Raw genomic sequence first — 25,785 nt, forward strand, 5'->3', positions numbered from 1 at the left:
TTTAACAAAATTCCAACTTTTATTGTATGTCCTTTTTGCTGCACACCGAACTAATTATCCGAAATAAATACTTAAAATGAGATCGAAATCTCGTTTCTAACCTAAAATGTTAAGTCTTTTACAATTTTCGTGTTTTGTTGTGTGTGTCGCAGACTCATGCTACAGTGCTATTTGATCCATTCAACACACTTGATTCATTAGCATCAATTTCATTAATTGTTTGCGATAGTCTTTTCGTTCGTGGCGGTGGAATCGGAGGCATTGGTGTTAGAGATGGTGTCACCGCTGGAGGATATGAAATTATTGGAGTTTTTTGTTCCCGCTTCCATAACATCAAATGTTTGACACGCTGTCCATGATAGTAATACAGATAAATGGTAGCCAGCATGCACACAACAACCAATAAAGTGATCGTAGCAATAATGGGACCCAGCAGGCGACTTGGAGTTTCTTCTGCTTCCGTTGTTTGGCCAGTTTCCGATTCTGTGGGTTTTTCCGATGTTGCGTCGGTCGGTTTTGTACGAGTCGTAGGTTTGGTTCCCGGACGCACGGGCCGAAGAGGTGCTTGAGGTCCAATGTCTCCAATATTAATATCCGCACATGCTCTAAATTCTTCTTGGGCGCCACATCCCACAGCTCCAGTTCCATCGGGACACATGCCCCAATTATTACCAGCTATGTAACGCCATTGCAAAACACAGTTTGGACACTCCAGACCTGGAATATAGAAAAGATTGAATTTGAAAACGATTTTCTTTATAATGTCTTTGATGTGTATTACCATTGGGCAGTCGTCCTTTTATTTCATATATTCGGCTTCCATTGCGAGGATAAAATCTTGTACTTAAGTCATTCGGATGTGGAACGCTCGGACTACCACCTAGCAATTCTAGTACATGTTTGTCTAGACACTCTTGTTTTGCCGCAATTTCCGGACATACCCGGAATTCGAAGTATCTGTTGTGAGTTCGATCATAGAATTGAGATTTAATGTTCAACTATTTTTCCAGTGCATGCTTACCCCATATGCGATGCCGTTAATTCAACCCTCAATGTAATATCACTGCCTGGGTTATATTTTCTTACAACAACACCTTGACCAAATCTTCCACCATACTCGTTTGCTCTAGGCTGTGGTGCATCCCTACAATAAACGAAAAGGAATTAGAAAAAGTTCTAGACGATGATTTGATCAATTCACAACACACCAGGGATCACCGCATTCGCCACATTTCCCACCATTTCTTTGTTGCCTGGTGAATCCGCCGCAATACAATTCATGATCGTTGTAATTTGGAGGTGTTTGAAATCCATATCTCCACGCTGATGATCGACTAGGAGGTTCGATCAATCGTCCATGACCATGACATAAACCGATGAATATTCCGAAGTATAAAGCAATGGTGATTGTGAGTAGGGTGGTTTTGGAAACATTTTGATGAATTGATTGTAAGTATTGCGACATTATTGGCTGGAATATTGAATAAAGGTCCAATTAGAAATGAATTTTGAAGACATTGACATAGAAAACAAGTATTGAAAATTAAATTTTTGGAAGGGTTTCAGAAGGTAGAACTCTCTAATGGGATCTTTCTGGGAATTGCACCATTCTAAGACTTGGAACTCTCTAAGAATTGACACCCTCTAAGGACGTAAGGACTCAGAACTCTCTAAGACTTAGAACTCTCCAATTCATAGTATTTCCTTAGACTCTCTAAGTCTTGGAACTCTCTAAGACTTTCTAAGAATCGGAACTCTCTAAGAATTTACATCAAAATTCCAAAAGAACCTTTTGCTTGAAAGTACATCTATCGTAAGTGCGTTTCTCGCCATTCTTCAAAAAAGCAATCCCCACGAATTCTTACTCACGACATTATGGAAAGTTGATGTAAGTGATATGTGTGAATTATAAAATCGTAAAAATCATCGAAACATAATCAAACAATCGTTTCCGCGTGTGAAGGCTTATTCGAAGGTGTTTCTGTTTTTGCAGATGTAACAAATTAATTTTAATTATTTACAATTACAATTTAATTAAATTTAATTAAAATTCACTTTAGACATCAACTGCACGACATCCAAATATAATTTTCTGTTACACGTATCGCATTTTGTGTTCAGCCATGTGTTTTTGTCGCATATTGTGCGAACTGCGAACCATTCAAACCATTTAAAAAAAATTGTATTAGACATCCTACCATGTATCATCTAATCTATAATTATATACCTGGTGTCTTGGCGACAAAGATTTCGTTTTTGATGTGATTTTTGTCTTCATTCCTGTGTAACCTTTCATGAAATTCAATTTTTGAATCAGTGGTGTTTAATCTAAAAACTCATCAGCTCAAAAATCTTAGAAATGTATTGATTACTACGTAAGACCAGAGAGCAGAGAATATTTTATCTGGGTATCTGCTTCTCAAGAAAGAGCGTCACTAAGACTCCAATCCCTCCAATCTAATCAACCTGGAATATGAAAATGCCATAGAAGATCTGAATTGCTTAGGAATATTTTAAATCACACTCTTCGCTTCGCATACCTCATAAAATAATAGATTAGCATTTTGTAGAATAATAGTTGAAGTAAATCACGAGTATTTTGTATTTCTGGTCAATTTCCATACCATTTCCATTGTGCAACGTGGGACACACTATACTTTTTGAAATTGCCAACTATAACAGAAAAACACCGAATTCACGCCGTAAGTGTGCCTAAAATTTGAATTTTAAGTTAACGATTCGATGAAAAAGTGACCGAAAAATACATTTCAACGACAGAGTAGAATAAACCAGGCAGTAGCGGTTCATTTTCGAAACGTCAAATAAGGGTCCTAATATACTGGATGAAAATGAACTCAAATGAACACTGACATAAATTGAAAAATTTTATTCGCAATAAATATAGGGATACTAGATTATTCAGGTCCCTAGTCAAATCAGCGCTCCTGCCTGGTTAACTTTTCTCTGTCGTCCCTTCGCACTTTGCATTTTGAATTTTGACCGCACTTACGGCGTGAATAGATCAGTGTCAAATAACTGTTCTTCTCTCAAAATAGTGTCAAATGAGTTGTCAATTTCACAAAGCTAACCTCAAACAATGACAGCTCCATATAAATTTTTGTAACATTTTGGTTAGCTTTGTGAAAATGACAGCTCATTTGACATCTCAAACGACATTGACAATGATCTATTGCCAAAACAAATGTTATTCAATTCGATACTGTAATGTATTGCAATATGTGCAGTAAAAGACGTGTGATCAGTTTGGTAACAATTGTACTAGTCAAGATCTCGTTCCGTCATGTCATACGATCAGGGTTTTGATTTAATTTGTTAGATTCACGGCCAAAAACAAGTAAAGCCTGAATCACCGGCCTAAAGTTAGGTGCTTTATTGATATCTCGCCTAAATGTAGGCCATACATCCTAAAGTTAGATGCTTAATTGATATCTCTCCTAAATGAGCTAGACACATGCACACAAATTAAAAGTATTTGGGTTACGTTGTACGTGTCATTCAGTGTGTACATCGTTGCAGCTACCGAATACACTGCAACTACCCACATTATGAAGCTTGAGTGAACTTTCTAGAAAATTCCATGTGAAACGGGAATCATACCCTCTAATGTTAATCTATTTTTCTACCGACACAAGTGCAGACTACTCATTTACATACAGTTTATTGGCCTTTAGAAAACACAATTTATGATGGTGGCGTCGAAAAAGGTGCAAGAATTATGAAAATTACGGTTAATTACTGATGTTGCCCTATATTTTGCATCTGTCATATTGTAGTTTTGTCAACCGCTAAAATATAATTGTACCACCCTGTGCGCATTACGTTCTTCATACTAATCATTCTCCGATAAACCAAAGCGCACAACGATCCATAACAAACGTTATAGATCTGTTGCATTAATTTATTCATTTAATAACAGTAGTTTATCGTCTGCGTAATACATTTTTTTTGTGTTTTGTTATAGATCCATTCAAGATGAGATGCTTAAAATATAGCGTTAATTTCGGTTCTCGAATTTAACGAACCGTGAGCGAGGTCGATATAATATTTTGAATAAATGGAAACAAAAAATTTATGAAATTTTTATGATCAAATTGTTTTTACGTAAATTAAAGTATCGTTGGATGTCACAATACGACCTGGATAGTTGTCGTTGACATAGTATTAAACTTGCATTATGTTGGTATCGTTCAGAAGGTGTATAAAGAAAACTAAAATCAGTTGATCAGTAGGTCTGTATGCTTATTTCAATTCCAATAAGACGACTTCATGTCGAGACATTAAAATGATACACGTCGTTCAAAATTACCATGTTCGACTACACTCTATACTGATGCGAGGAAAGCAGTTAATTTCTATTACACAGTTCGTTTCAATTAATTTTAACTCGAAAGTCTGCACTGTATACGTGCGACAGAGGGCTTGATGGAACCGATAGAAAACTGAATTAGGAAACGCTAATTATGGTGTAATTGGAGAGTACTGAGTAGCTCTACATTCGGATGGAGAATAATTATTGAATTTGATACAATCATCGTCGTTGATTTGCATATTAAAAATTAATTGTTGCTGGTACTTATCAATCGATGGTATAATAAGTCTTTTGCATTTTCTTTTCGTTTTTTTGTGTTTTTTTTGTGTTGTGTAAACGTCTTTCCGTTGAACGAAATATATCGGCGATATGGATTCATAATACCAAATAATTAGCGGAATTGAATGTAAATCTAGCGTATAATTACCAATAAATAATAAAAAGAAAAGAGTTTGGTGTCTGTGGACGCAGATTATTATGTGAAATATTCAATTAAAAAATTAGCTTTTTCTTTTTCGTAAAAAAACGCTACTGTATGTGATTGGAATGCCGGTTAAAAAGAAACGGAAAAAAAGTATCTCGGGGTATTTGAAAGTGAAGAAAGACCAAATTAAAAGACTTATTCAAATGCAACTCTGGTATCTCTGGTATTTTTTTTTGTTTTTAAATAATTTTTTTCTACAATAACAAAAAATACTTTTACTTTGCGCGTTAGCACTTTGTTGATGGCAACGGAACAAATTAACAATTACACATTTTGTAACCGTTTTCACAATATATTCGTAACTTATGTATTTATGTACATATCATTAAAAGGCAAATTAAAATGGATGGATATGCAGGTGGAGTTACAACTACATTTCGCAAAAAAATGGGTTTATAATTAACTAAAGATTTATAGAAAAACAATCACTCATAATATTAGAAGGATCATATTATAAAGGTTGACAGGAATCGAGACAGTCCTAACATTTTCCTTTTCCTATCTGAAAGCTGCCTTGGTTTTCCTCTTCTACTTTGAAATTATGTCTTTCCTTCAGTTTCATTCTTCCAAAGTCGTGAGTAAAATATTAGGAGTGAGGTCCAAAATAATATTAACCATAGTGAACTATGCCAAGATAATTTTCAACATTTTCCTACTGCAAAATGGAACTGTTAGCGACCTCTGTCGCACATGAGCAGAGTATCATCAGAAAGGGGATTTCATGCTGATTTAAATGGAAAAATTCAATTTCACCGACCCACACCAAACGGAAGAGTTTTGTTCCGTTCAAGTCTCACAGATATGTAGGAAGATTTTGCATGACCCACGGATGGTATGTACCCTTATCAAATATGCGTATTATAGCGCATTATCTTAGGGAACACCGTAACAGTAATTAGCCGGGTCTCATTCGGTCAATATGGCTTCCGAACCATTCCTCGATATATGGTACTCTCTGTTTCGGAGCTTAACTGATATCTCGTCTAAATGTAGGCAAAAGAAATGACGGAAACACAAACTATTTTTCTTTGGGACAATGTGTTTCCGTCTGTGTTGGGCATTCCGTTTCTGTTTGAACAATCTGGCGTTACCTATTCAGTTTTGTGCAGCCACAAAATTAATCTCTGTTCCGGAGTTCAAAGATCATACGATCATATCAGCAGTAGTATTATCGGTTGTATTACTTTGATCCAACACATTTCAAGAGATTTATGCGAAATCTATTACTTCACTTGTGTTAACATACATTTGGCTATATATAAGTTCACCTTTGTCAAAGATTGTCATTTATTTTTGTCGTGATTGTCAATAATAGATGATTAGTAATTCAATTTTATTTAAAAAATCCGAACTTACGAAAACTTGACAATCTTCTGTTAGTCAGTCAACAGCTTCAAACATTTCGATCTTTCTGTTATACCACAAAAAATATTCAGCTCTTCAATAAAACAATAGACAATGAACTAAATTTTGTTTAGTAAGTACCAATGCCTTTCGTTAGAGACATGATGTCGAATTTATGAAAATTTCCAAGGTTGTAAAATTTGTCAATTCCAGCCGTTTGAACTATGGATTTCACAATGTTTAACTTCTCATAGAATAATCAAAATGATCAACCAAATTTCATTAATTTGCTTATTACTCCACGTGGTATATGTGTAGTGTACGCTGTGTACTGACCGATCTAAATGTAGGTAGGCATATAAAACTCAACAATTTTGTATCGTAACGCAATGTTTTGTTGTCGGAATTATTTTTGTAAAAAAATTAATTTTGTTTCTTATGCTAATTTGGACTTAAAAATGATTTGTTTATGAATTGGGATCTCTGTCTGCATAAATCAAAATTTTATTATTGTCTGTTTATAGAGAAAAAGCGCTGAATTTCAATTAGTTCGATAGTGTGTTATGGTTACGCTACATTAGGAAAATGCTCGTTAATTGATCGCCGTGGTGCTAAATCTAAATTTGAGCGTATGAAGGTCATCAAAATTCAATTTCGTCACCATTCACAAAGACATTTTGATCACTTGCCGGCTATAATTTCCTTGTCTTTGTTCGACAGAGTAATAACAAAATGTTTTGTTGATGGTCTTGTCACATAATAACAGGTTTTATCATCAATTGAATCAATAAGCGCATTATAAATAAATTTGACAGATTTGCATTCATAGCAGTTGAAATTTACAGACTGTACACAACATGGGTTACAAATTCGGTTAAGTAACCTATCATCGAAACCGCTTGCATTCAGCACGGCATATTGTTGAGGTCTTGCCTAATATTTTTGTCAATTTTGTTAGATAAATATTTTAGCAACAATCAAACGAAAATATTTCTTGAGTCCGATGGTTATCGGGTCCAATAACTTAAAGAGTCACGTCTGCTCAATGGAATTTTTTTTTAATCTAAATTCAATTAGTAGGGTTAACAGTTCCGTTACTAGCCGTTGGTTCAAGCACACATTTCTGTGACTCTATTTTCTTTCTCTCAAGGGACAGGAGGCTTGTAACTAACCTGTACACATAGGGTAAGTGTTTCAGCTCATTTGGTTTCTGATAAATTAAAAGTGAAAGATTACATCGATCACCGATATTGACCTTAAAAGGATAAGACACTTAGAGGTGCCACTGCAACTGAATCAAACATGAGTGGTCGAGTTATTTTACGCCAATGTGAACGTCTTTTCAACATAAATTCTGATCCAAATCCTTTGAAAGGTTTGCAGATGTAGCTCATCTCTCCTGTTATAAAGCTGGTTACCGAGAAATGCTTAGAAGGAGGTAAATGGTAATACCCTGATGACGATAGAAACCTAGGTCTCAGCAATTCTTCTGTTATACGTGTAACACTAGGTTAAGATAACAATTAATCTTAAAACGTACGCAATGGTCAAGGTGCCATCTAGTCACTTTTTTCTATTAGATGACAATACAAATGTCCAATGATTACGGAAATAGCTTGCCAATTTTACGAACAACGATGCAGTCATTTAAATTGAAAATAGAATTTGAAATCGCCAATTGTTTTTAGCTGGCAAGTTTTCCTTTCATGCAACATTGTATTGTAGTGATCGTCTTCTCTTGTCAATTATTTGAAATACAAAGTTTCGTTGGTTTCGCTATTAAATGCTGATACTAAGCGAAATCTTGTACTTCATCTTTTTGTATTCCAATGATCGCAATCGCAGCTTATAAAAATTATTGTAGGAAGTGCAGACCTACTTTATTTCTAAAGAGCCTGTTGTTAGTTAAAATAATCTTATTCGATATTGTTTCAATTAGTGAATGTGAATTGTCCTGCGAAGATTCAGGATTTTAAAACCAATGCAGGCATCTTGCGTTCGTTTTATAAAAATTTCATTAAAATTGCTGAAAGACTATCGTCTCGATCAATCAGATGTAAGACTTGGCAATGTTATTTAAAGATTTGCAGCAATCGTCGTGTCATATGGAAACGGGACTCAATTGCACATGTTAGATGTTGATTACACTTATATAACACTCATATATACTTTGCCTTCTGATTAGCTACTCGTCATGTTATTAAATAATTATTTTTATGAATTTTGATTATTACGAAAATCTATCGTTAGATAGAGGAATGTGATTTCTAAAATGTTAACGATGTTAACTATGCTTTCGCTGTAAAGCCACGGCTTTTACATTAGAAAATTTACGAAATAAAAATCATTTTTGTTGTATAACAGCAGTCACCGCAATTTTGAAATTGATTGGCAATTTATATGTTCACCATACACAGTCTTTCAAACAAAGCCCTAAAGGAATCATGTCATGTTCTCATGTCTACTCTAATACTTTCGAATAAAAGAAGTGAAAAGAATTGATGTTTCCGCCGAATTCAATTTTGCATTTAATATTCCGCCATGTCTCGCATCCAAGAACATGTTTGCATCGAACAATGCATCTTTTAATCTCTAATGATCTCTGATCATTTAATTGTTTAACGTGAATGCAATTGTTGCAATGAAAGTGTTCGAACTTATACGTACAGTATAATGCACGAAATGTACAAAATGATATTATGCAGACGGTGTATTAGACATTATGCTAATTGTGCGGATCGTATACACACTGTCGTCCATAGATCAAAGTATACCTATATACCCGATCAACTCATCTTTCGCTAATTTCGTTTGAAGATCCGTAAACAATGGAGTGCATTCAATGAAAACTGGAAAGCGCCAATGAGAAAAAAAACAGTCTCATTAAACAATTAGATTCTCGTTTTCATTATTGTCTGTTTAATCCATCAAAAGCGTTTTTTTTTCTTCTCTTTCGCATTGTCTTTTGTTTATTTTAATTGAATTGCGTTGACCCTCTTCCCATGCTTTATAGTCGGTAAATATGCATGCATCGTTAGAGAGACCTCATAGGAGTGCTCATTAAGAAGGTAGAAATTATTAGATTTTGTTATCGCATAACGCATAAGTATTCAAATTACGAATTAATTAATAATTATTAAGGTGGCACTGGCATAGCAGTAGCTTTCATTTTTATTGACCTTTTTCCTTCAGAGCTTCGGAATCTTTATAATTGGTGTATGTGGCTATTTACAATCCAAGTTATTAAAAATTACAAGAATATCAGTGAAAATAAGAGAATTATAAGCTATATCTGTAATAGACCTGGTTGCGCCTTAATTGCATTCATTTTAATGCAAAGATATTTTTCTGCATACAGAAAGTCAAATTATTGAGTAAAACATTCAGAAAAAGTTCGATTGCTCAATTGTGAACAAAGCTTTACCGGTTGAATAACATCGGATATGATGAGACATGTTAGTTATACGAATTCGGATATGTGACCAATAAATTTGCTCTCATGGAGAGATATAAAAAAATACATTACGACGGTTTAAATATTGCCAGATTCGACGGTTTTCTTTTCTGTCTGCATTCACTGCAACTTAAAACTTATTGCATTTATTGATCCATCCTAAATGGGACAGCAGATGATTAAAAAACACTTTCTATGAATAATAATTTTAAAACGCTAATAGCTGATTGTATGTTTGAATTTATGTTGAACGGAAATAGAGAGTTTGTATGATAAGAATGATATGTAAACTTAGGTGGATGCGTTTGCGTAGGCTGATAGATATATTCTTAGTATTTAATGAGTCATTTAAAAGTAAAGTGTAGGTCTAAATAAAGTCGACAAAATAAAACTTAAATAAAGCGACTAGCGTAAGTTGCTCGCCAAATTGTATATTGTAACGCTACTAGCGAGGTAAATCTAAAATAAACGTCGCTGCTGGTGATTAGAGACTCAACCTATAGGAACAGTGCATTTAATTAGTTTTTGGAATTTGAAGCATGCGTGGTCATGTCATAGTGGTCAGCTGTAGAAAGTACTCTATTTTACGTGAAAATGTTTTTACGTTTGAATGATACACTGTCCAGTTTCAGTACTCCATTTAGAGTACCACTCATGCTTGAAGTGCGTTGATACTAAACTAGACACTTTCCACGGTAGGGTCCAGTTAACCCGGGCAAGAGCTGTCGATTTGACGAGAGAGCAAAATGTATTAGTTGACCTTTGATTTCGGTGTGAAACGTTTACTAATGCAAGTGCGTAAAACGATTACGTAAACGATTGAAAGGGAATTAGGTCCCTTCTTTGACTGTATTTGTGTCCTCTGCTCCTGCCTGGTTTACTTTACTCTGCCGTACACTTTCGCATAGTACTAATCTCGTAGTGAGTGGTATGGTATCAAGTTCCAAACAACAAACTTACAGAAAACTCAGAGACAGTAAATAGATGAAGATTTTTACGAAGTCATTTTCGTCCGATATCCAAATGTAACGTTTGTCAGAAAACTCTTCACCAATTTGAAAAATTTCTTGTCACATTGTACATGCGTCGAAAACCGTACTTTTCATGTTTCAAGCACTACTTTCGACGCCCTCATCATGAAAAATCTATTACATTATTAACCTCGGCTACGTCTCTGACCAACAAAATTCACTTTTCATGTTTTTATCAATAGTCATGTAAAATACTATTTCAATGTTTGGTAATGTTAGAGCCATAAGTCTAACCTTTTCACTCGAGAGGCTATTCGAAAATTGCGTTTTGTAGACGCTTTGTCAGATGACAGTTCGTTGATTTTCTTCCCTTTTTTTTGACAGATACTGTCGCCTTTGTTTTTGTTTTCAGCGAGAAAAACCGTTATTCACACTTCACACATATGACTTTGTATTTTCCTATTGAAGAATAGTTATTTGCATCACTTGGATTGAAACCACGAAATTACAGTATACGTGTGAATTCGTATACCGAGAGAATAATTTTTGCATAAGTATGTATGTTTCGTCGAGACGAGTCATACATGCGTATGCAAAAATTATTCTCGTGGTATACGAATTCACACATATACTGTGATTAAGTGGTTTCAATCCTGTGAAGCACAAAATTTTACACTTGCCACACCATGAAATACACAAACAACAAAAACAAATACAATGCATTTCTATCGCATTTGTACACATCGTTCAAGGTTAAACTTAAATGTATAGAAGAAGAATAAGAATAAAAACGAAACCGAAAATACGCGATACAAAGCCGAACGAGTCGATCGTTCGATGTTCATTATAATACGGAGAGTAAGCTCCGCCTTCGTTTTCATTTAAAATCAAATTTCTCTCTTTGGCGAATAACGTAAATCACCACTGGAAATGCCACTATTAAGTAAAACATTGCTCACATCCCTAGACCTGTTTACAAGGTCTAGTGAGAGAGAACTAAAAAAGTGTGGTTTCCGATAACTTTTGGCGCGTGATATTCAGTGTTTTCATGGTGAGGCGAGTGTATTAGCATATTATACGAGCACCGAGTCTTTATTTTCATCAAGATAACTATATTGTGAATCACTGGAGTTTTATTCGAAAACTAAAACTAACTCAACTCATACTTAATATTGTTTCTATAAAATCAATGATCGATTTTGTATGTGTTATCGTTGGAAGTGATTCATAAAAGCCACCACAAACCATTCAGCTTGTTGCTCAGTTCATTTGATGTGTATGAAAAAAGGCATGATTCATTTCTTACTGTTTTAAAAGCAACAATATTGAGATAAGACAAACAAAGGTTAATCAGAAGATTTGATAGCCAGAACTTCAGAACTTTTTCCTTTCATATTTGGATATGGTTTAACGACTATGTTCATTATTTTGCTGCAGACTTCATTTATATTTTTATGTTTACAACGAGCACCCACAATTGTTTTTTGGCAGAAAAATATCATTTCCGAACACCTACATTAAATTTGGGTCAATGTCCGTAAGCCTATCGCTTAAAACATATAATCTACTGAACTCGTAGTAATACAATTTCGCTTTGCACAATTTCTTGTCGTTCATATATACAACTTCTGCTCGTACACCTTATTTTGTTTCGTTCATATATTACACATTGAACGGCGTTGAACTGGTTTGTTTTGATTTCGATTGAAAAGAACTTAACATATAAAATGGAAATCAATGAAATTTACGACATATTCGTCCAACATTTTGTTTAAGAATATTTTCTAAGTATCACCAGCGATGAATCAGCGTTTCCTGTTTTGGTAGTCGAAATAATATCCGAAAGCACAACGCATTTGGTATTCTATCTTATTAAAATCAGTGAAATGGTTCGCTGTAAATGATTTTTATTTTATTAAAATATTAATTGTTTATTGTTAACCGGCAGCATCAAACTCAATTAAAATAATGCTACCACAACATTGTGTCCTAGACACTGGACACAAAAATTACTAGAAAATAGTAAACGAAATACTTCATCGTTAAGGTGTTAGTAGCTTCACAATGAAATTTTACCATTGAGGTGAGTATCTTAAGCCGGTTTACACCTGTAACTTTTCAATTGAAAATTGTTTCAAGTTTCAACTGGTTCATTTGTTCAATTTCTTGTGACTGAGAGCAAAAGTAAACCAAGCCAGTAGTATTGATAGATGGTACGATATCGTGCTGTTGGTATATCTTATGGAAAATGTAGTTATCGTGACGATTTACAATAAAATAATCAAAAATATGGTAAGATTACCTCTAACAAACGGTACTCGCAGAGTCATCTCAAATAGAGAAAGAAACCTTTCATTTCTGGACCTCCAAAAAGGAATTTTCATTTTGGATTGTGGTCATTATTTTGGTAAACATTACAGTGCACAAAGTGTATAGGTATGTTAGTTCAAACGATCGCTAAAATTATTAGGTTGCACTATTAAACTTAATGACGATTTATTTGTGGAAGTTTCTGTCACTAGTAGGTGTAGACTATGTAGCTATGGAAGAAATCTTAATTTTTAGATGTCTTAACTGGAACCATTTTATTCAGCTGATACATTGTCAGAAAAATGTACTCCCTGAACGCAGAGGAGGATTCAGAAAGTCTTCTGACCTAGACGATTAGAAGTTTATAAAGCTCTGATCCTGCCGGTTCTTGATTGAATGCATTTTCAGATTACAAAAACAATGGAACTAGCCTTTCTGACCAGGGCGATCGAGACTACAACACATGATATTACTTTAAAATAAACATTTTAAAGGATGCTAAGGCTTTATATTCGCAGAACTTATAGGATGATATATATCATTTGTCGTCGACTGCAAAGATAATTTAGGTCAAGCTAATGTGGTTGCCTATAGCAAAATATGTGCGTACTCAAGGCAATGATAGTAGGATTAATCCAACCTATTGGAAAGAATTTTTGATTATTTTTTTGTTGTCGAGAATTTAAAGCATTTAACTCATTTTTGTGCATAAGATATTTTCTCAGAGAATTGTAGCCCCCGTCTTCGGCTCGAGAATTGACGCCGTAAGTGTGCCTAAAATTTGAATTTTAAGTGAACGATTCGACGAAAAAGTGAACCGAAAAGTACATTTCAACGCTTCATTGTATGAAAATGACGCTACGTTAGAAAGACCTCCGCACTTTCCATTTTGAATTTCGACCGCACTTACGGCGTGAATTTAAGTTTCCTCTTGTAGTTTTAGTTCCCCCAGATGCGTACTATTAGGGACTAACAAAAATACTTGGATCAAGCGAAGCAACTTGACCGTCTGTGAAAGGTTGAAGTCGCTTCATCCAAACGAAATCAATTCTTTGATAAATTCCTATTTTACCGAAACTTTGTATCTAACCTCTGATAACCGGCAATAGTGGATCGTAATAATAAATCTACTACTTCTTTTGTTTAACGTTTGCAGAAAAATAGCTCATCTCATAGGTTTTAGTAAACAATTTGCTATATAAGAAAACAGAGATCACAGGAAGTTTCAATTACCATTCAAAGAGGGAACGCGGCATGCATTTTGGGAACACTAGGAGCTAGTAGAGTAGATGATTTTTATTTATTGTGAAATTTATTTTTTGAAAAGATCGATTTTTTACTGGCTGCGCCATTGTGAGCAGTCGTTTCTTCGCTTGTCAATAAAAAACTATTTCCAATTAGATCAAAGACTTATTGTCGTCGCTGTCGACTATTACGAAAACATCCAAAAACAGTGAATTCGCAGTAACTCGTTCCCAAAAATTGTTTCTATGAAAATGGAAACGATAAACGACATTTTTATATCGAAGCAAAAACAGCAAAAAGCATGAAATCTATCACCGTTTTACCTTGAATCATTAAAAGTAAAAGGTTGTTTATAGCGATTTTATGTAGAACAGAACATTTGTGACTCGAATAAAGTGACCAGCGTGAAGTAAAGACACTTGGTAATGAAACCTTATCGATTTTGTTCAAGAATAAATTTACATTTTCCGTCTCAATAAATTCGCAATTCGCAAGAAAATTTCCGTGACCTAAGACATTAAAAAAAAACTCTGAACCAACGTTCAACTACCACCCATTTAAATGGTGTATACAATCACTGTATTGCTCTATATGTACACCTACGAACAAAAGTAGATTAAATTAATGTTCAACATACCTTGCTAATATAAAAAATACTGAAAAATTGTTGTCCATAAACTCCAAGATAAGCTCCGTTATCCAAATAAAAAGTGAAGGTAAACAAATTAACAATCCATGTCAAACGTTCACAGAACGTTGAAATTATTCAAACTAATTTTGGAAAAATATTTTAACGAGTGCCACTTTGATGCCAAACGCTTTACCGATTTAAAAAGCGAAACACATTGAATGTTAAAAGAGTCGACTTTGTATGGAACCGATGGTTCAGATAGTAAACCTCACAAAATGTCGTTGTACACACCAACTATAAAAAATTTAATAAAACTCCATTTAACATTTAAAGAACTACAGAAACTACACTTCCACACCACACACAACGTCGTGTACCTATCATCAACGGTACATTAAAAACTAAACCAACGAAATTTCCATCGTTCTGTATATAATTCGCTAAGACAAACTATTTCCTCCTCCTCTACCATCGTATGCATGCATTTTGTTTTTTGTATTTCTTGCGGTTAAAGGTACAACAGCTGAGACACTGCTGCGTGATGTACGTATACTCATGTTCTTAAATTGAGTGCAAAGCATTGTCTGTTGTGAATAAAAATAAAGTTGCTGGTGATTGTCTGGTGTGTGAATAAATTGAAACAAGACAATGAATACCATGTATATGCATAACAACGTTCGATTTTACTTTTTTTTTTAACTTTTTTTTTTAAATGTAAAATGCGTTTTAGGCACTCGGACTATTTCGAAATTCATGGGGAAGCACTTCGCTTGGTTGTTGTTTTAAAATCACGACCGCTGATTGTTTTATAATTTTTTGACTTTACTTGTACCAAACGGTACGTTGAATTTACATAGGTGGTTCATCGCTATGTACTTGTACACGATTTATGACCAGTCTCCTCATTATACTGTAATCATTATGGTCGAGTTCATTTCGAATACGCCATCACAACTTCACAAGTGTATGGGATTTGGGATGCTTCGAGCTCCCTATTCTTTTCCACTCGATGAAATCTATGTTCGTGTTGAATTATATATCTTTCGATGTCACTGACAACGTTTGATCCGTGCTGCGCTTTGGCTTCGACTTTTGCTCGATTACTGTAAGCTCTACACATGCATAATAGATTATTTACATGGTCTCTGCTGTAATCTACTATTTATGTAGCAACTAAAAGACCTTTAGATTATAATCCATCGATATGAACTTTCGGTGTTTTAAAGATGCCTATATCAGTGAGGTTGTTCAAGCAGTTTTTTTTTTGTAATATTTAAGGCTCTGAACAGGGCATTAATCTCTTGATCTGAAACCAGGTCTTACCTGATCTGATCTGAATTTGAGCAGTTCACAAATTTACCTGTTCTAAATTGGTCAGAACTGAGTTGATCTGACCTGACCTGAACAAATTTTTTTTTATAATGAAAGCATCAGCTAACCTGTGAGGCTATCAGGTCTCGTCTTATCAGGTTAATCTTTTTCAGGTAGAATCAGCTTTCAGGTTAATTCAGGTCTAAATTCGACAATCAGATGAAATCTGATTTCAGGTATTTCAGGTCAGGTTTCATGTCCTGTTCTGAGCATAACAAGCTGAGTAATAATATTTTTTTGTTACATTGCCTCGACAGTGACTATGGCATTGATAGTCTTTTATCTGTCAAATATTAAGATATGTAAGTATTACATGAGTGATACACAGTCTCAGAACCTTGGTCCCGGATGTGCCTTAGAGTTTTCCGTTGAGTTTAAGGAAAACTTTATTATCCATTTTTAATCTCAACAAGACCTATCTCATCATAGTTGGATAATAATTATCAAATCCTCTTCCCCTATCCCCTTTCATCTAACGAAACGAATCAACTACATGCATTTATCGTCAGTCGACAGATAGGTTACTCTAATGACTCAATTTGAACAAAAAAAAACAATGATGCCGTTCCTTATTGAACTCTTTATAAAAGTTTCTCTATCAGTCTTGCTTTGTGATTTTCCTATTTGTACCAGAAGAAAATGAAGAAGATAAACAAACAGAAAACCCATTGAAAAGTGCAGAGACAATGCACAAACGCATTCATTATTATTTAAACCTTAAAACGAATTGAAAATATTGTTATGTAAGCCCAGACATTATTCCGGTTTAATTTTAATTACAATTTATTTGTTTACTACTCGCTTGTTTGCTTGTTATTCAGTTCAGTTTAATTCAATTGTTTTTCGATTGTCCTAGTGAATGACTTTTGATCAAATTATTGTCGAATATTACAACCGGGGAGTTATTATTCTGCTTCTTTGATGGAATAATGTGACTGGATAATTATGATGCAATATATACGTTCTTATAAACCGTATACCATTGTAAGATTACAGTCGGAAATGTATTAACAGTTGTAAGTGCATTACTTTCTTTTTAGTTACACTTCATACAGTTAGTGTATGTCTTTCTTTTAAGTCCTCTTCAACATCTCGATCAAGTGTATCTGTAGAGGAATGCAAGGGATTTTCAGACGATTCTTTTTTGTGAAGAATTAAATACTGCTTCTAGCTAGCTATTGACTAACAACTCTCAGTAAAACTCGGTAACAAATTAAAAATGTTTGGAATGAATCTGATGGTGACATAATGTGTTGTAGTTACCTCATTGCTCTGAGTATAAGAAACTCTTCCGTTGGTCCTAATGTCATATGGAATGAAGGATCGGGATGGGTCATAAACATTCAAGGTTTCCTTTCTTACCCGTTTGGTCAATTTGTTATATTGTTCATTTTAAAATGCTTAGTTTAGTATGCATGAGGTACGGAGGTACCAACCACTTCCAACAATAAATTCAAAAAGTGATAGAATCGTGCTGCTTCAAAAAAACCACGCCATCATCTATCGGTATCGTTAGCTCAATATCCAGAGCCGAAGTGGTTAAAACAAGTCCTTGGGTGTTCTATGAAGAAAATTTGTAAAAAGCTCTTCATTGCTCTTCATTTGTACAAAAAATGAAAAGCGCTTCGCCCGAATTACAATAGGGTCAGATCTGACCTGATGGCTATGATAACAATAAAAACGAAATCTTATGAGGAAATGTACGAAACGAAGAGAGTTCCAGATCGACCTTAAACAGAAATTTAAAATCTACTTATCAAAGGAGACTATCTTCGCCGCTGCGATAATAAGATTGACGGTTTGAAACTTTCTCATCCCAAACGTATTGAGTTGTTTACCACCGTACTACCAGATGAGCACTATACTTCAATACTTTTATGATCAAAAATCGTCTGAAGTTCCTCAATACCTCCTGAGGTAGTGGTAGTACGTAAACACCTGGACAATTTCTTAAAAATGTATTCAACAAATAAATTTTTCAACTACACTCCAGACCAGTCAATTGCTACTTAATTATTCGGAAGAAAACGTACGCGACCGCAACCACCAATGCTGCAATTCCAATTTTAAACATTGCCACTCGACCAGCTCCTTCCACAGTCGAAACAATTTCGTTATTCAATTCGAATACATGTCTGCTCTCCTTGATGATTTCATTTTTAATTTCCTCATCCCATTCGTTACCTAGATCGTCAACCAAGCCTCGCATTCGTTTCTTCAAGTCACTAATAGCATACCCTTCAAAGCTTGTCAGCGCGCATCCACCATTATTACCAGACGTAACAATGTTACTCATCAGTTGTCGTTTCTTCTGCAAAATCTGACCACCAGACAGCAGTCCCATGTACAAATGATAGACGTAGGCGATTAGGAGTTTTTCGTTTTTGTTTTTAATTTCCTCCAAATGATTCAGATATTTGTGAACGCTCTCTCGGATCGAATACGTTGATTGCCAGTCTTCACCCAAATAATAGGCCAAATCAGATTCGAATGCAGTTGTTCGATGGTATTCAACTGGAAGCCATTCTACCGGTGTGTTTCGCTCGAGATAACGAAATTTGTAGTCCATCCGCCCAGACCTTGTTGTCCGACAAACCTGCGGAATCGAATGGATTATATTTATGAGATTTTGCAACGCGACCGGTATTTACCGAAAGCAATCTTCGCATTAACCAAAGCATCACTGATTTTGTGGATGTCCCTGGTTGCCTTCCTCATTTGTTTGGAAAAACTTAACGTTCCATTGACTAAATCGTCACCCATTGTTGTCGCCTATTTTGTATCGACTGAATGAACAACAAAGACGTTGTATTTTTAGACAAAAGTTATTTTATTGAATCGTAGATTATTTCGTTTCTTTGTTTTCAAAAATGACATTTCAGTTTTGTTTTTGTTTTGAATCACTTCAATTGTCACTTCAAACGTACGATTGTAGCGACTTTTAGCGACAAATTTTGGAATTAAATGATATACGAAAGATTTACACCGTTTACATTGTCTAGTAGGATGACCAGATGGTATAAGATCCGTTGGGCCAAACACCTCACATTTTGTTTTGTCTTGACTCTGGATTATTTCCGACCGGAAATTTTATCGCATCCGAATTCTTTGTTGTCCGGATTATTGTCATCGAGATTATTTGTCGTTCGGATTTTTTTCTTCCTGATTTTTACAGTTAACAAGTTCGTGGTAATGATCAGATAGCTCGAAACTTCTAGGAATATTATCAATGAGAGTAGGTCTAGCGAGGAGATCAGGGAGAAATATGAGAGTCCGCGAACGGTTCAAGTAGACAGCAAGTTTAAAGTAAAAGGGGAACGTAATTTGTGTCGAGTGTTTGTGTGTGTATTATGTGTCTGAGAGAGAATCATGTGCCTTCACATCTATCATGTGTAGTTCAGTTGATAGAGATCAATTGGAGTAGCCGAGTTTAAAACTAAGCAAAAGTGGATCCATCCGAGAAACATTCTAGGACCCTCTCACATGCATAGACGCTTCTTTGAATACAGATGAATACAATAATTTTATTTGAACAATTTAAAAATCTTTACCACTGCACTGTAATTGGTTCATGATGAAATCATCTTCAAAGTCGAGTCGGTTTTTTTCTACAAAAGCGTTGAATCTATCGTTTAAAGTAGCTCTTATTGGTCCCCTATTATTCAAATTTGGTAGTAAAAATTGAAAGTCTGCCAAATTCATGGAAGTGGCTAGAAGGATTCTTGGACGTGGCACTAAATTATACTGGTCGTTTATCCAGAAGTCTTCATTGTCTATGAAACCACCAACATGCTAGCGTCTATCTCTGTCTAAAATCTAAAAAAATCTCAATTGATTTTCGTTTTGAAGCGATCTTTGAGTATCCGATCTCATTTTTCTTCTGATGGGAGCGGCTGGCGGAGATCGAGAAGCGCGTCGTTTTGTACTGGGACCGGGTTTACTTGAATCAACTGTCCAAAGCGTTATATGTTTAGCAACTGCAGCATTTATTAAAGAAAGTCGCTCTCGCCGTTGCTGTTTATTAATCCTTCCAACAGTAAATAATGGTACAGTGGGTTTGTCAATGAATTTACTGCTGCCCATTATTTCGAATTTTTACAATTAATTCACGTTAATTTGACGAGAAGTTGCAATAAAAAATCTAGATGACTGAATTTAAGAGTTATAGCAACGCACTTCAAGCAAAAGTGCTATTTATGACAGCTGTCAAATAGAGTACTTTTTGTATGGAATTTTATCCCCACTCTTATTACAGTGTAAAATTTTGTATGGAGCACTGTCAAGTTTCAGTACCTTATTTAGAGTACCACTTTTGCTTGAAGTGCATTGGTTCTAGTCACGGCTAATATGATGAACGTAGATATTCGCCTAAAACGAGTAGGTAAAGATCTAAACACGAGCGAAAGAAATACAGAATAAACTAAAGGTGAAAATGATGGGTGAGTTTTTGGGTTAGTAGAGCAAAATCACACAGCCATTTTAGCCGCCACAAGGCGATTTACAAATTTATAGATCGACTAACTTGTCTGGAGCGATTGGTGAAATATTTTCATGCATGCATGATGAACACTTGATGTAAACGCTCATTTTCCACCCATCTTCCATACATTTCCCGTGGTCAATGGTCAGTGGTCACGCACGCTGAGTACCGTTAACGCGGACATACAATGAAAAGGAATAACTATCCGCGAGCTGCTATTCCAATTATTTAATAGCTTTATAGTCTAAGTACACATTGTTTACAGCCAAATAGAGAAACTCCTTCGGTTTTACAATTATCGGTTCAACCGTTCGTGGATTGACACTAATTTCGAAATTGCTCACGATTGCAGCGATAGCCGCTTTAATTTGCAACGTTGAAAATCGCATACCCAAACACATCCGATGTCCATGGCCGAAGGGGAAAAATAAACCTTTGTCCCGCATCGTTTTCAGGTCAACCGATTCGAAACGATCTGGATCGAAGGTTGTCGGATTGGGAAAATAGTCAGGATCGTTGTGGATCGAGTAAATTGGTATGTGCACAACAGTGCCTTTCTCTATGGTAACCGGTTTGCCATCGTGATTAATTAGTTCAGTTTGTTCGGTGCACACTTTCATCACCACAAAACCTGGCGGACTGATGCGAAGTGTTTCTGTAAAGCCATTGAAGATATTTTAGTAAAAATATCAGTTCAATTCCTAAGTCAAATGCAATTATGTTACCATTGAATACTTGGTCCAAGTATTTCAAATTACTCAGGACATCAAAATTTAAAGTTCCATCACATTCTGCAATCTCTTCACGCAATTTGGTTTGGCAATCCTTATTCTGAGCCAATCGATAGAGCGCACTATTTCCAAAAATTAAAATTTCAACTTAATTTCATCCCTACTAAGTGAAACAAAAGTATCAACCAGGTGTGGTCTAATGTCGGCCTGGAGGATATAGATATTTTGCAGTGATGCGTTTACATTTTCATAGTATGTAGACATGAATTGTAAGAGCTTTGAATATAAATAGGCCGATCAACCATACCTGGTCTCTAGTTTCATCGAGATAAGTGCAGAGCACTCTACCAGTTGTAAGCACTGAAAGACGAAATCGAGTTACACGACTGTGTGAGGTGTGTGGGTAGTGAGAGCCAGTGATAAAATTTGAGGGAGCTGGCGAATGGTCGACGAAGTGGCGATATTTCAACACTAATTTGGAAAAATAATACAACACTCACTCACTGCGTTAAAACAATGCTCGACGTTTCATAAGCATCCAAAAAGAAGGTTATCGAATGAGCTGCAACATCCACTGTTTCCAGATTCCTCTTCTCCTTCAATTTTAGCAAAAAATTTAAATAATCATCAGGTTTGTCGTCACTTTCATTCCGTATTTTTATCGCTGTGTCAGTGAGATTTAAGAAATACTGATCAACATCAGCAGCCAAAAATGGCATCTCGTAATATTTGAAGAGGAACGGAAAGATCGACTTGAATGTGATGAACCACAGTTTCCAGCTCGATGTAGCAAATACTTTATGGGCAACATGCAAAAATTCGGAATTTTTACCGTCTATGGCGTTTGCTTCTAATCCGTACGCAACGCTGCAAATTACGTCCGCTGTAAATTTGGCTGTAATCTATCTTCCAAAATATTAGAACCAGAAAGTTTATGCTCTATTAATTCCAACATTTCAATTGCATACCTCTTTCGTATCCATCAATATTCCATCAGTTTCGATAGATCTCAGGAATTTAATCAGTTTGTTGCACATCCGATCCACAACCGGATACGTTTGCTTCGTCTTACCACGATTACGTTCACGTAAATTAGTCTAACATTTTCACTTTTTGTAATGATTGTTGAGAATGTACAGACCTTTAAGGTGGTGAATGCTGGTGAAATGTCGGATCGGTTGTCTTTCCATTCCTGATCGTGCAGGATGAATGGATTTCGCATAAAGAGACGAGCATTTTTTTTGTTATACTGGCCATCCAAATCATCACCCAAAACAAATATTTTAATTTCGAAGATAAACCGAGGAAAGGAGAAATTTATTAGTCACGAGTGTGTAGCTTAATCGAGAGCTTTATGGAACAGATAGTCTGGTGCGAGTTGTCCTTTCGCTCATATTGAACGTAAAAAGCGATTTTATGGTCGATTATCGTAGGTGGGTCGGCCACGAACTCAAATCGCAATGTTGCCAAGCTGGGATCGACCTGATTTGGGGCGAGGAGCCGCCGTCAGCTAAAACTTCTTTCGGCTCTATAAAATTGAATTTTGATCCGAATTGAGTGGGAAAAAAACTTGTGTTCCTTGAACCTTTCTGCATACGAGAAAAATATAAGTGATTGAAAAAGTATGCATGTGGCGCTGTAATTCAAGATGGCGCCCATCAATACAAAAAAATTTGCAAATCTGGAAAATCCGGTAAATGCTTTTTTTAAAGTAATTAATGTTTTTTTATTTTTAACATAAAATAGACACAATTCGGAATAATTTCGGCCATGGAACCATGTCAAAAATATTTCATTTTATATTTTTAAATAAATTTTCAAAAATCAAAATTTCATAGAGCGAAAAGAAGTGTTAGGCAACGTCGGCCCCCTAGACCAAACCAGGCCGATCCCAGCTTGGCAACATCGCGATTTGAGTTACTGGTCGATCCATCTACGATAATCAACCATAAAATCGCTTTTTACATTCAATATGAGCGAAACGGCTTTTTTGGACAACTCGCACTTGACTAAGAAGTCTTCGCGGTAAGTTTAGAGTTAATAATAATCTTTAAAGATTTTTTCACTTAAAGTTATTGAGGATAGTTCCACTTCCATGATGATTTCTATGCAAAATTTAAGTCACGAAACCAGTTTGTGCACTCATACACAAGTAAATATGTATTTCAAAGTTTGTAGGCTTTTTGACGCGAGACACACAAATGTAGGCTACAGTTTTACCTAAGCACCGATACCTCAAGGCCCGTCATAGGGAAATGACAGGACAGTTACAGTCACCTCTTATACTTTCCATTGTATTCGGGTTTGTTAAAGCTCAGCGGAGAATTATTCCACATCAGCTGATATTTTCAAAGAGGTGGCATAATTAGACTCAGCGAAGTCTTGTTAGCTTACTGAAGAAGCTTACCATCGTTGAAATGTCCGACAATTTTTTGAATGAAGATATTTAACCGCCGAAAAAAACACAGAAAACATTCATTCTAGCACTTGTAATAGCGGAGTGTCACAGTTATGTCGAAATATTTTCTGTGTTTTTGTCACGGCAAAAAAAAATTGTTTTTGCATCGAGTAAAAAGTGTTTAGTGTTCAAATATGCCTTGGGGACCTAAAGAGACTATGACCGAATACAATGGAAAGCATTAGAGGTGAGTTTCTTTGAATTTTTTCGGTGAATTTTTGTGATAAACTTTTCCATACATTTTCGGTAAACTGTCCTGCCATTTTCCTATGACGGGGCCTTTACCAGAAGCATTGCTATGGTTTTGTTATAAAAAAAATTTAAGAAAATAATTACGTTTGTGTAGTTGCTTTCGAAATACTTAAATTTTCCAACAAAAACTTCGTTAACCAATTTCGGATCGAGTATCAAGAGCTCAGGATTGCGATAAGTGTAAATGCCCACGAAGGGAAATTTACGACGAAATGCACTGAAACCATAATATTGTCCATCAGGTGGAATATTAAGCACGATTTGAATATTACCAACAAATTTCGTCGAGTTCGTAGACAAAATTTCGTAGATAAACCGCTGATTGCGGAAATGTTCCAACAATTGGTCTTGGCTTCGGTCCAACGATACCGCGACTACGCCAATAATTGTAATTCCACGTTAAATACAAATACAGACTTGTTGCAGTCAAGCTCAACAGAAACAACCACAACATGATCACAAGCTTGGATTGAAGTCTACAAAATGACTTGTTCGCCTTGTTTTCCAGACGCGATTCGTATTATCTTAGAAAATAATAATTTCATACTGAACAGTGTTATCTCCACAGATATGTACTTGCAAAACAAACATTGTCTATGTGTTTTGGTTATTGATAACTTACAGGCCACTGTGCCCAATTCGTATTAGATTGTTTAGTAAGTCTAGTTTTAGGAAATTTACATTAGGAAATCCGTGTCAAATTTTATTCGTTTTACAGTTATAGTCACTCAAATTTGTGTCCTTTGCTTCAGCGCTTTTACCAGCTGATACACTCGTACAACCGCACTGTTTATATGCGTGCGAACAAGTTTTGTTACTACTACGCATGTAATTGTTGCTGTATGAAACCTGTATGAAGGCGTATAAACACCCTCGCTGTGTGCGTCAACCAGTGAACCAGTCAACCAGTACAAAAAAATGGTTACAAACCACTTTTAATTATTTTTTATTTTACAGCACTTGAACTACCATTTTGCACAAAGTAGGAAGGAAGTAAGCTTTTCATCAGAACTCCACTCTCCGAAAGTTCCCCGAAGAATCTACATTTCTTTGTATGTTGGCATTGGAAAGCCGAAATTAGGCATGTACTATAATTCATTTAATTGATAAAATATCGATTATTTCCTTAGAATCGATTATCGATTTTTTTACAAAGTCAACATCAATCAAATGTGTTATCGATAATCGATAAACATCGACTGATAATCGGTAAATATCGACTGAAAACCGGTGTATGTTGACTGATGCTTCGATTATTAGTCGATATTTATCAATTATCGATAAAACATTCGATTGATATGTATCGATTATTTGGAAATTTTATCATCGTTTGATGATATTTTTCAGTGAACATGCCTACGCCTAGCCGAAATATGGCTTAAACAAGATTTTGGAGCGAGGAAGGCAATATCGAATAACTTTTCCACGTCGATTGAAACTTTCAAACTCTATCCTACAGCGGTTGTATTACCATGCAATGCATCGAACAGGTCAAAAAAATCGTAAAATTTTGTTCATCTAAACTGGAATAAATAATAGTTCTCAATACTTCTTAATAATCAATTTAGTGACGTACAACATTTGACCGCAACAGACGACAATATGTCTGCGGTTGACGATCCACAACTTATTATTATATTTTAATTTATCTAAAGCCATGGCATTTCTTGGATTCCAATAAAAACATGAAGCATACAAACGAGCTTTTAATATTCAATTGACCG

The 25,785-nt window shown here is 35.4% G+C and overlaps 5 protein-coding genes and 1 long non-coding RNA gene across 6 annotated transcripts in view; 1 reads left to right on the plus strand and 5 right to left on the minus strand.

Moving 5' to 3' along the window:
• On the minus strand, positions 1-15,262 carry LOC119076843. The gene is made up of 5 exons (XM_037183847.1): positions 14,776-15,262; positions 1,209-1,471; positions 1,022-1,144; positions 782-957; positions 1-717 (listed from the first exon to the last, which is right to left on the minus strand). Exons 2-5 carry the CDS (start codon positions 1,463-1,465, stop codon positions 155-157), a joined length of 1,119 nt encoding a protein of 372 aa, XP_037039742.1. The 5' UTR covers positions 1,466-1,471; positions 14,776-15,262; the 3' UTR covers positions 1-154.
• The window catches only part of LOC119077216 (odorant receptor 43a-like), a 456,342-nt gene that overhangs the window by 217,367 nt on the left and 213,190 nt on the right, over positions 1-25,785 (minus strand). The window lies entirely within an intron of this gene.
• LOC119076842 (putative odorant receptor 71a) overlaps positions 1-25,785 on the minus strand; it is a 439,431-nt gene that overhangs the window by 201,703 nt on the left and 211,943 nt on the right. The window lies entirely within an intron of this gene.
• On the plus strand, positions 11,049-25,763 carry LOC119076880. The gene is made up of 3 exons (XR_005087710.1): positions 11,049-11,160; positions 17,669-17,675; positions 25,753-25,763. It is a non-coding gene; the product is annotated as an uncharacterized LOC119076880 (long non-coding RNA).
• LOC119076867 (heme oxygenase 1) lies at positions 18,072-19,048 on the minus strand. Its single transcript, XM_037183875.1, is given in 3 exon segments — positions 18,072-18,698; positions 18,700-18,736; positions 18,792-19,048. Coding segments are annotated over 3 exon segments (702 nt in total). The 5' UTR covers positions 18,904-19,048; the 3' UTR covers positions 18,072-18,145.
• Positions 20,832-24,593, minus strand: LOC119076832 (probable cytochrome P450 28a5). The gene is made up of 7 exons (XM_037183832.1): positions 24,334-24,593; positions 24,146-24,278; positions 22,493-22,600; positions 22,320-22,418; positions 21,856-22,253; positions 21,346-21,473; positions 20,832-21,275 (listed from the first exon to the last, which is right to left on the minus strand). Exons 1-7 carry the CDS (start codon positions 24,513-24,515, stop codon positions 20,845-20,847), a joined length of 1,479 nt encoding a protein of 492 aa, XP_037039727.1. The 5' UTR covers positions 24,516-24,593; the 3' UTR covers positions 20,832-20,844.

This window comes from Bradysia coprophila, unplaced genomic scaffold, assembly GCF_014529535.1.
Source record: "Bradysia coprophila strain Holo2 unplaced genomic scaffold, BU_Bcop_v1 contig_232, whole genome shotgun sequence".
In the NCBI taxonomy this organism is placed as follows: Eukaryota; Metazoa; Arthropoda; class Insecta; order Diptera; family Sciaridae; genus Bradysia; species Bradysia coprophila.

Bases quoted from the DNA above. Each gene is read 5' to 3' on its own strand.
- LOC119076832 (XM_037183832.1), bottom strand. From the start codon at position 24,515: ATGTTGTGGTTGTTTCTGTTGAGCTTGACTGCAACAAGTCTGTATTTG. The intron at 24,279-24,333 runs GTAATATTCAAA...TTATGGTTTCAG, and splicing joins GAACTCGACGAAATTTGTTG to TGCATTTCGTCGTAAATTTC. The intron at 22,601-24,145 runs GTAATTATTTTC...TTGGATGGCCAG, and splicing joins TCGAAAGCAACTACACAAAC to TATAACAAAAAAAATGCTCG.
- LOC119076843 (XM_037183847.1), bottom strand. From the start codon at position 1,465: ATGTCGCAATACTTACAATCAATTCATCAAAATGTTTCCAAAACCACC. The intron at 958-1,021 runs GTAAGCATGCAC...AACTCACAACAG, and splicing joins TTAACGGCATCGCATATGGG to ATACTTCGAATTCCGGGTAT. The intron at 718-781 runs GTAATACACATC...TCTATATTCCAG, and splicing joins AAAAGGACGACTGCCCAATG to GTCTGGAGTGTCCAAACTGT.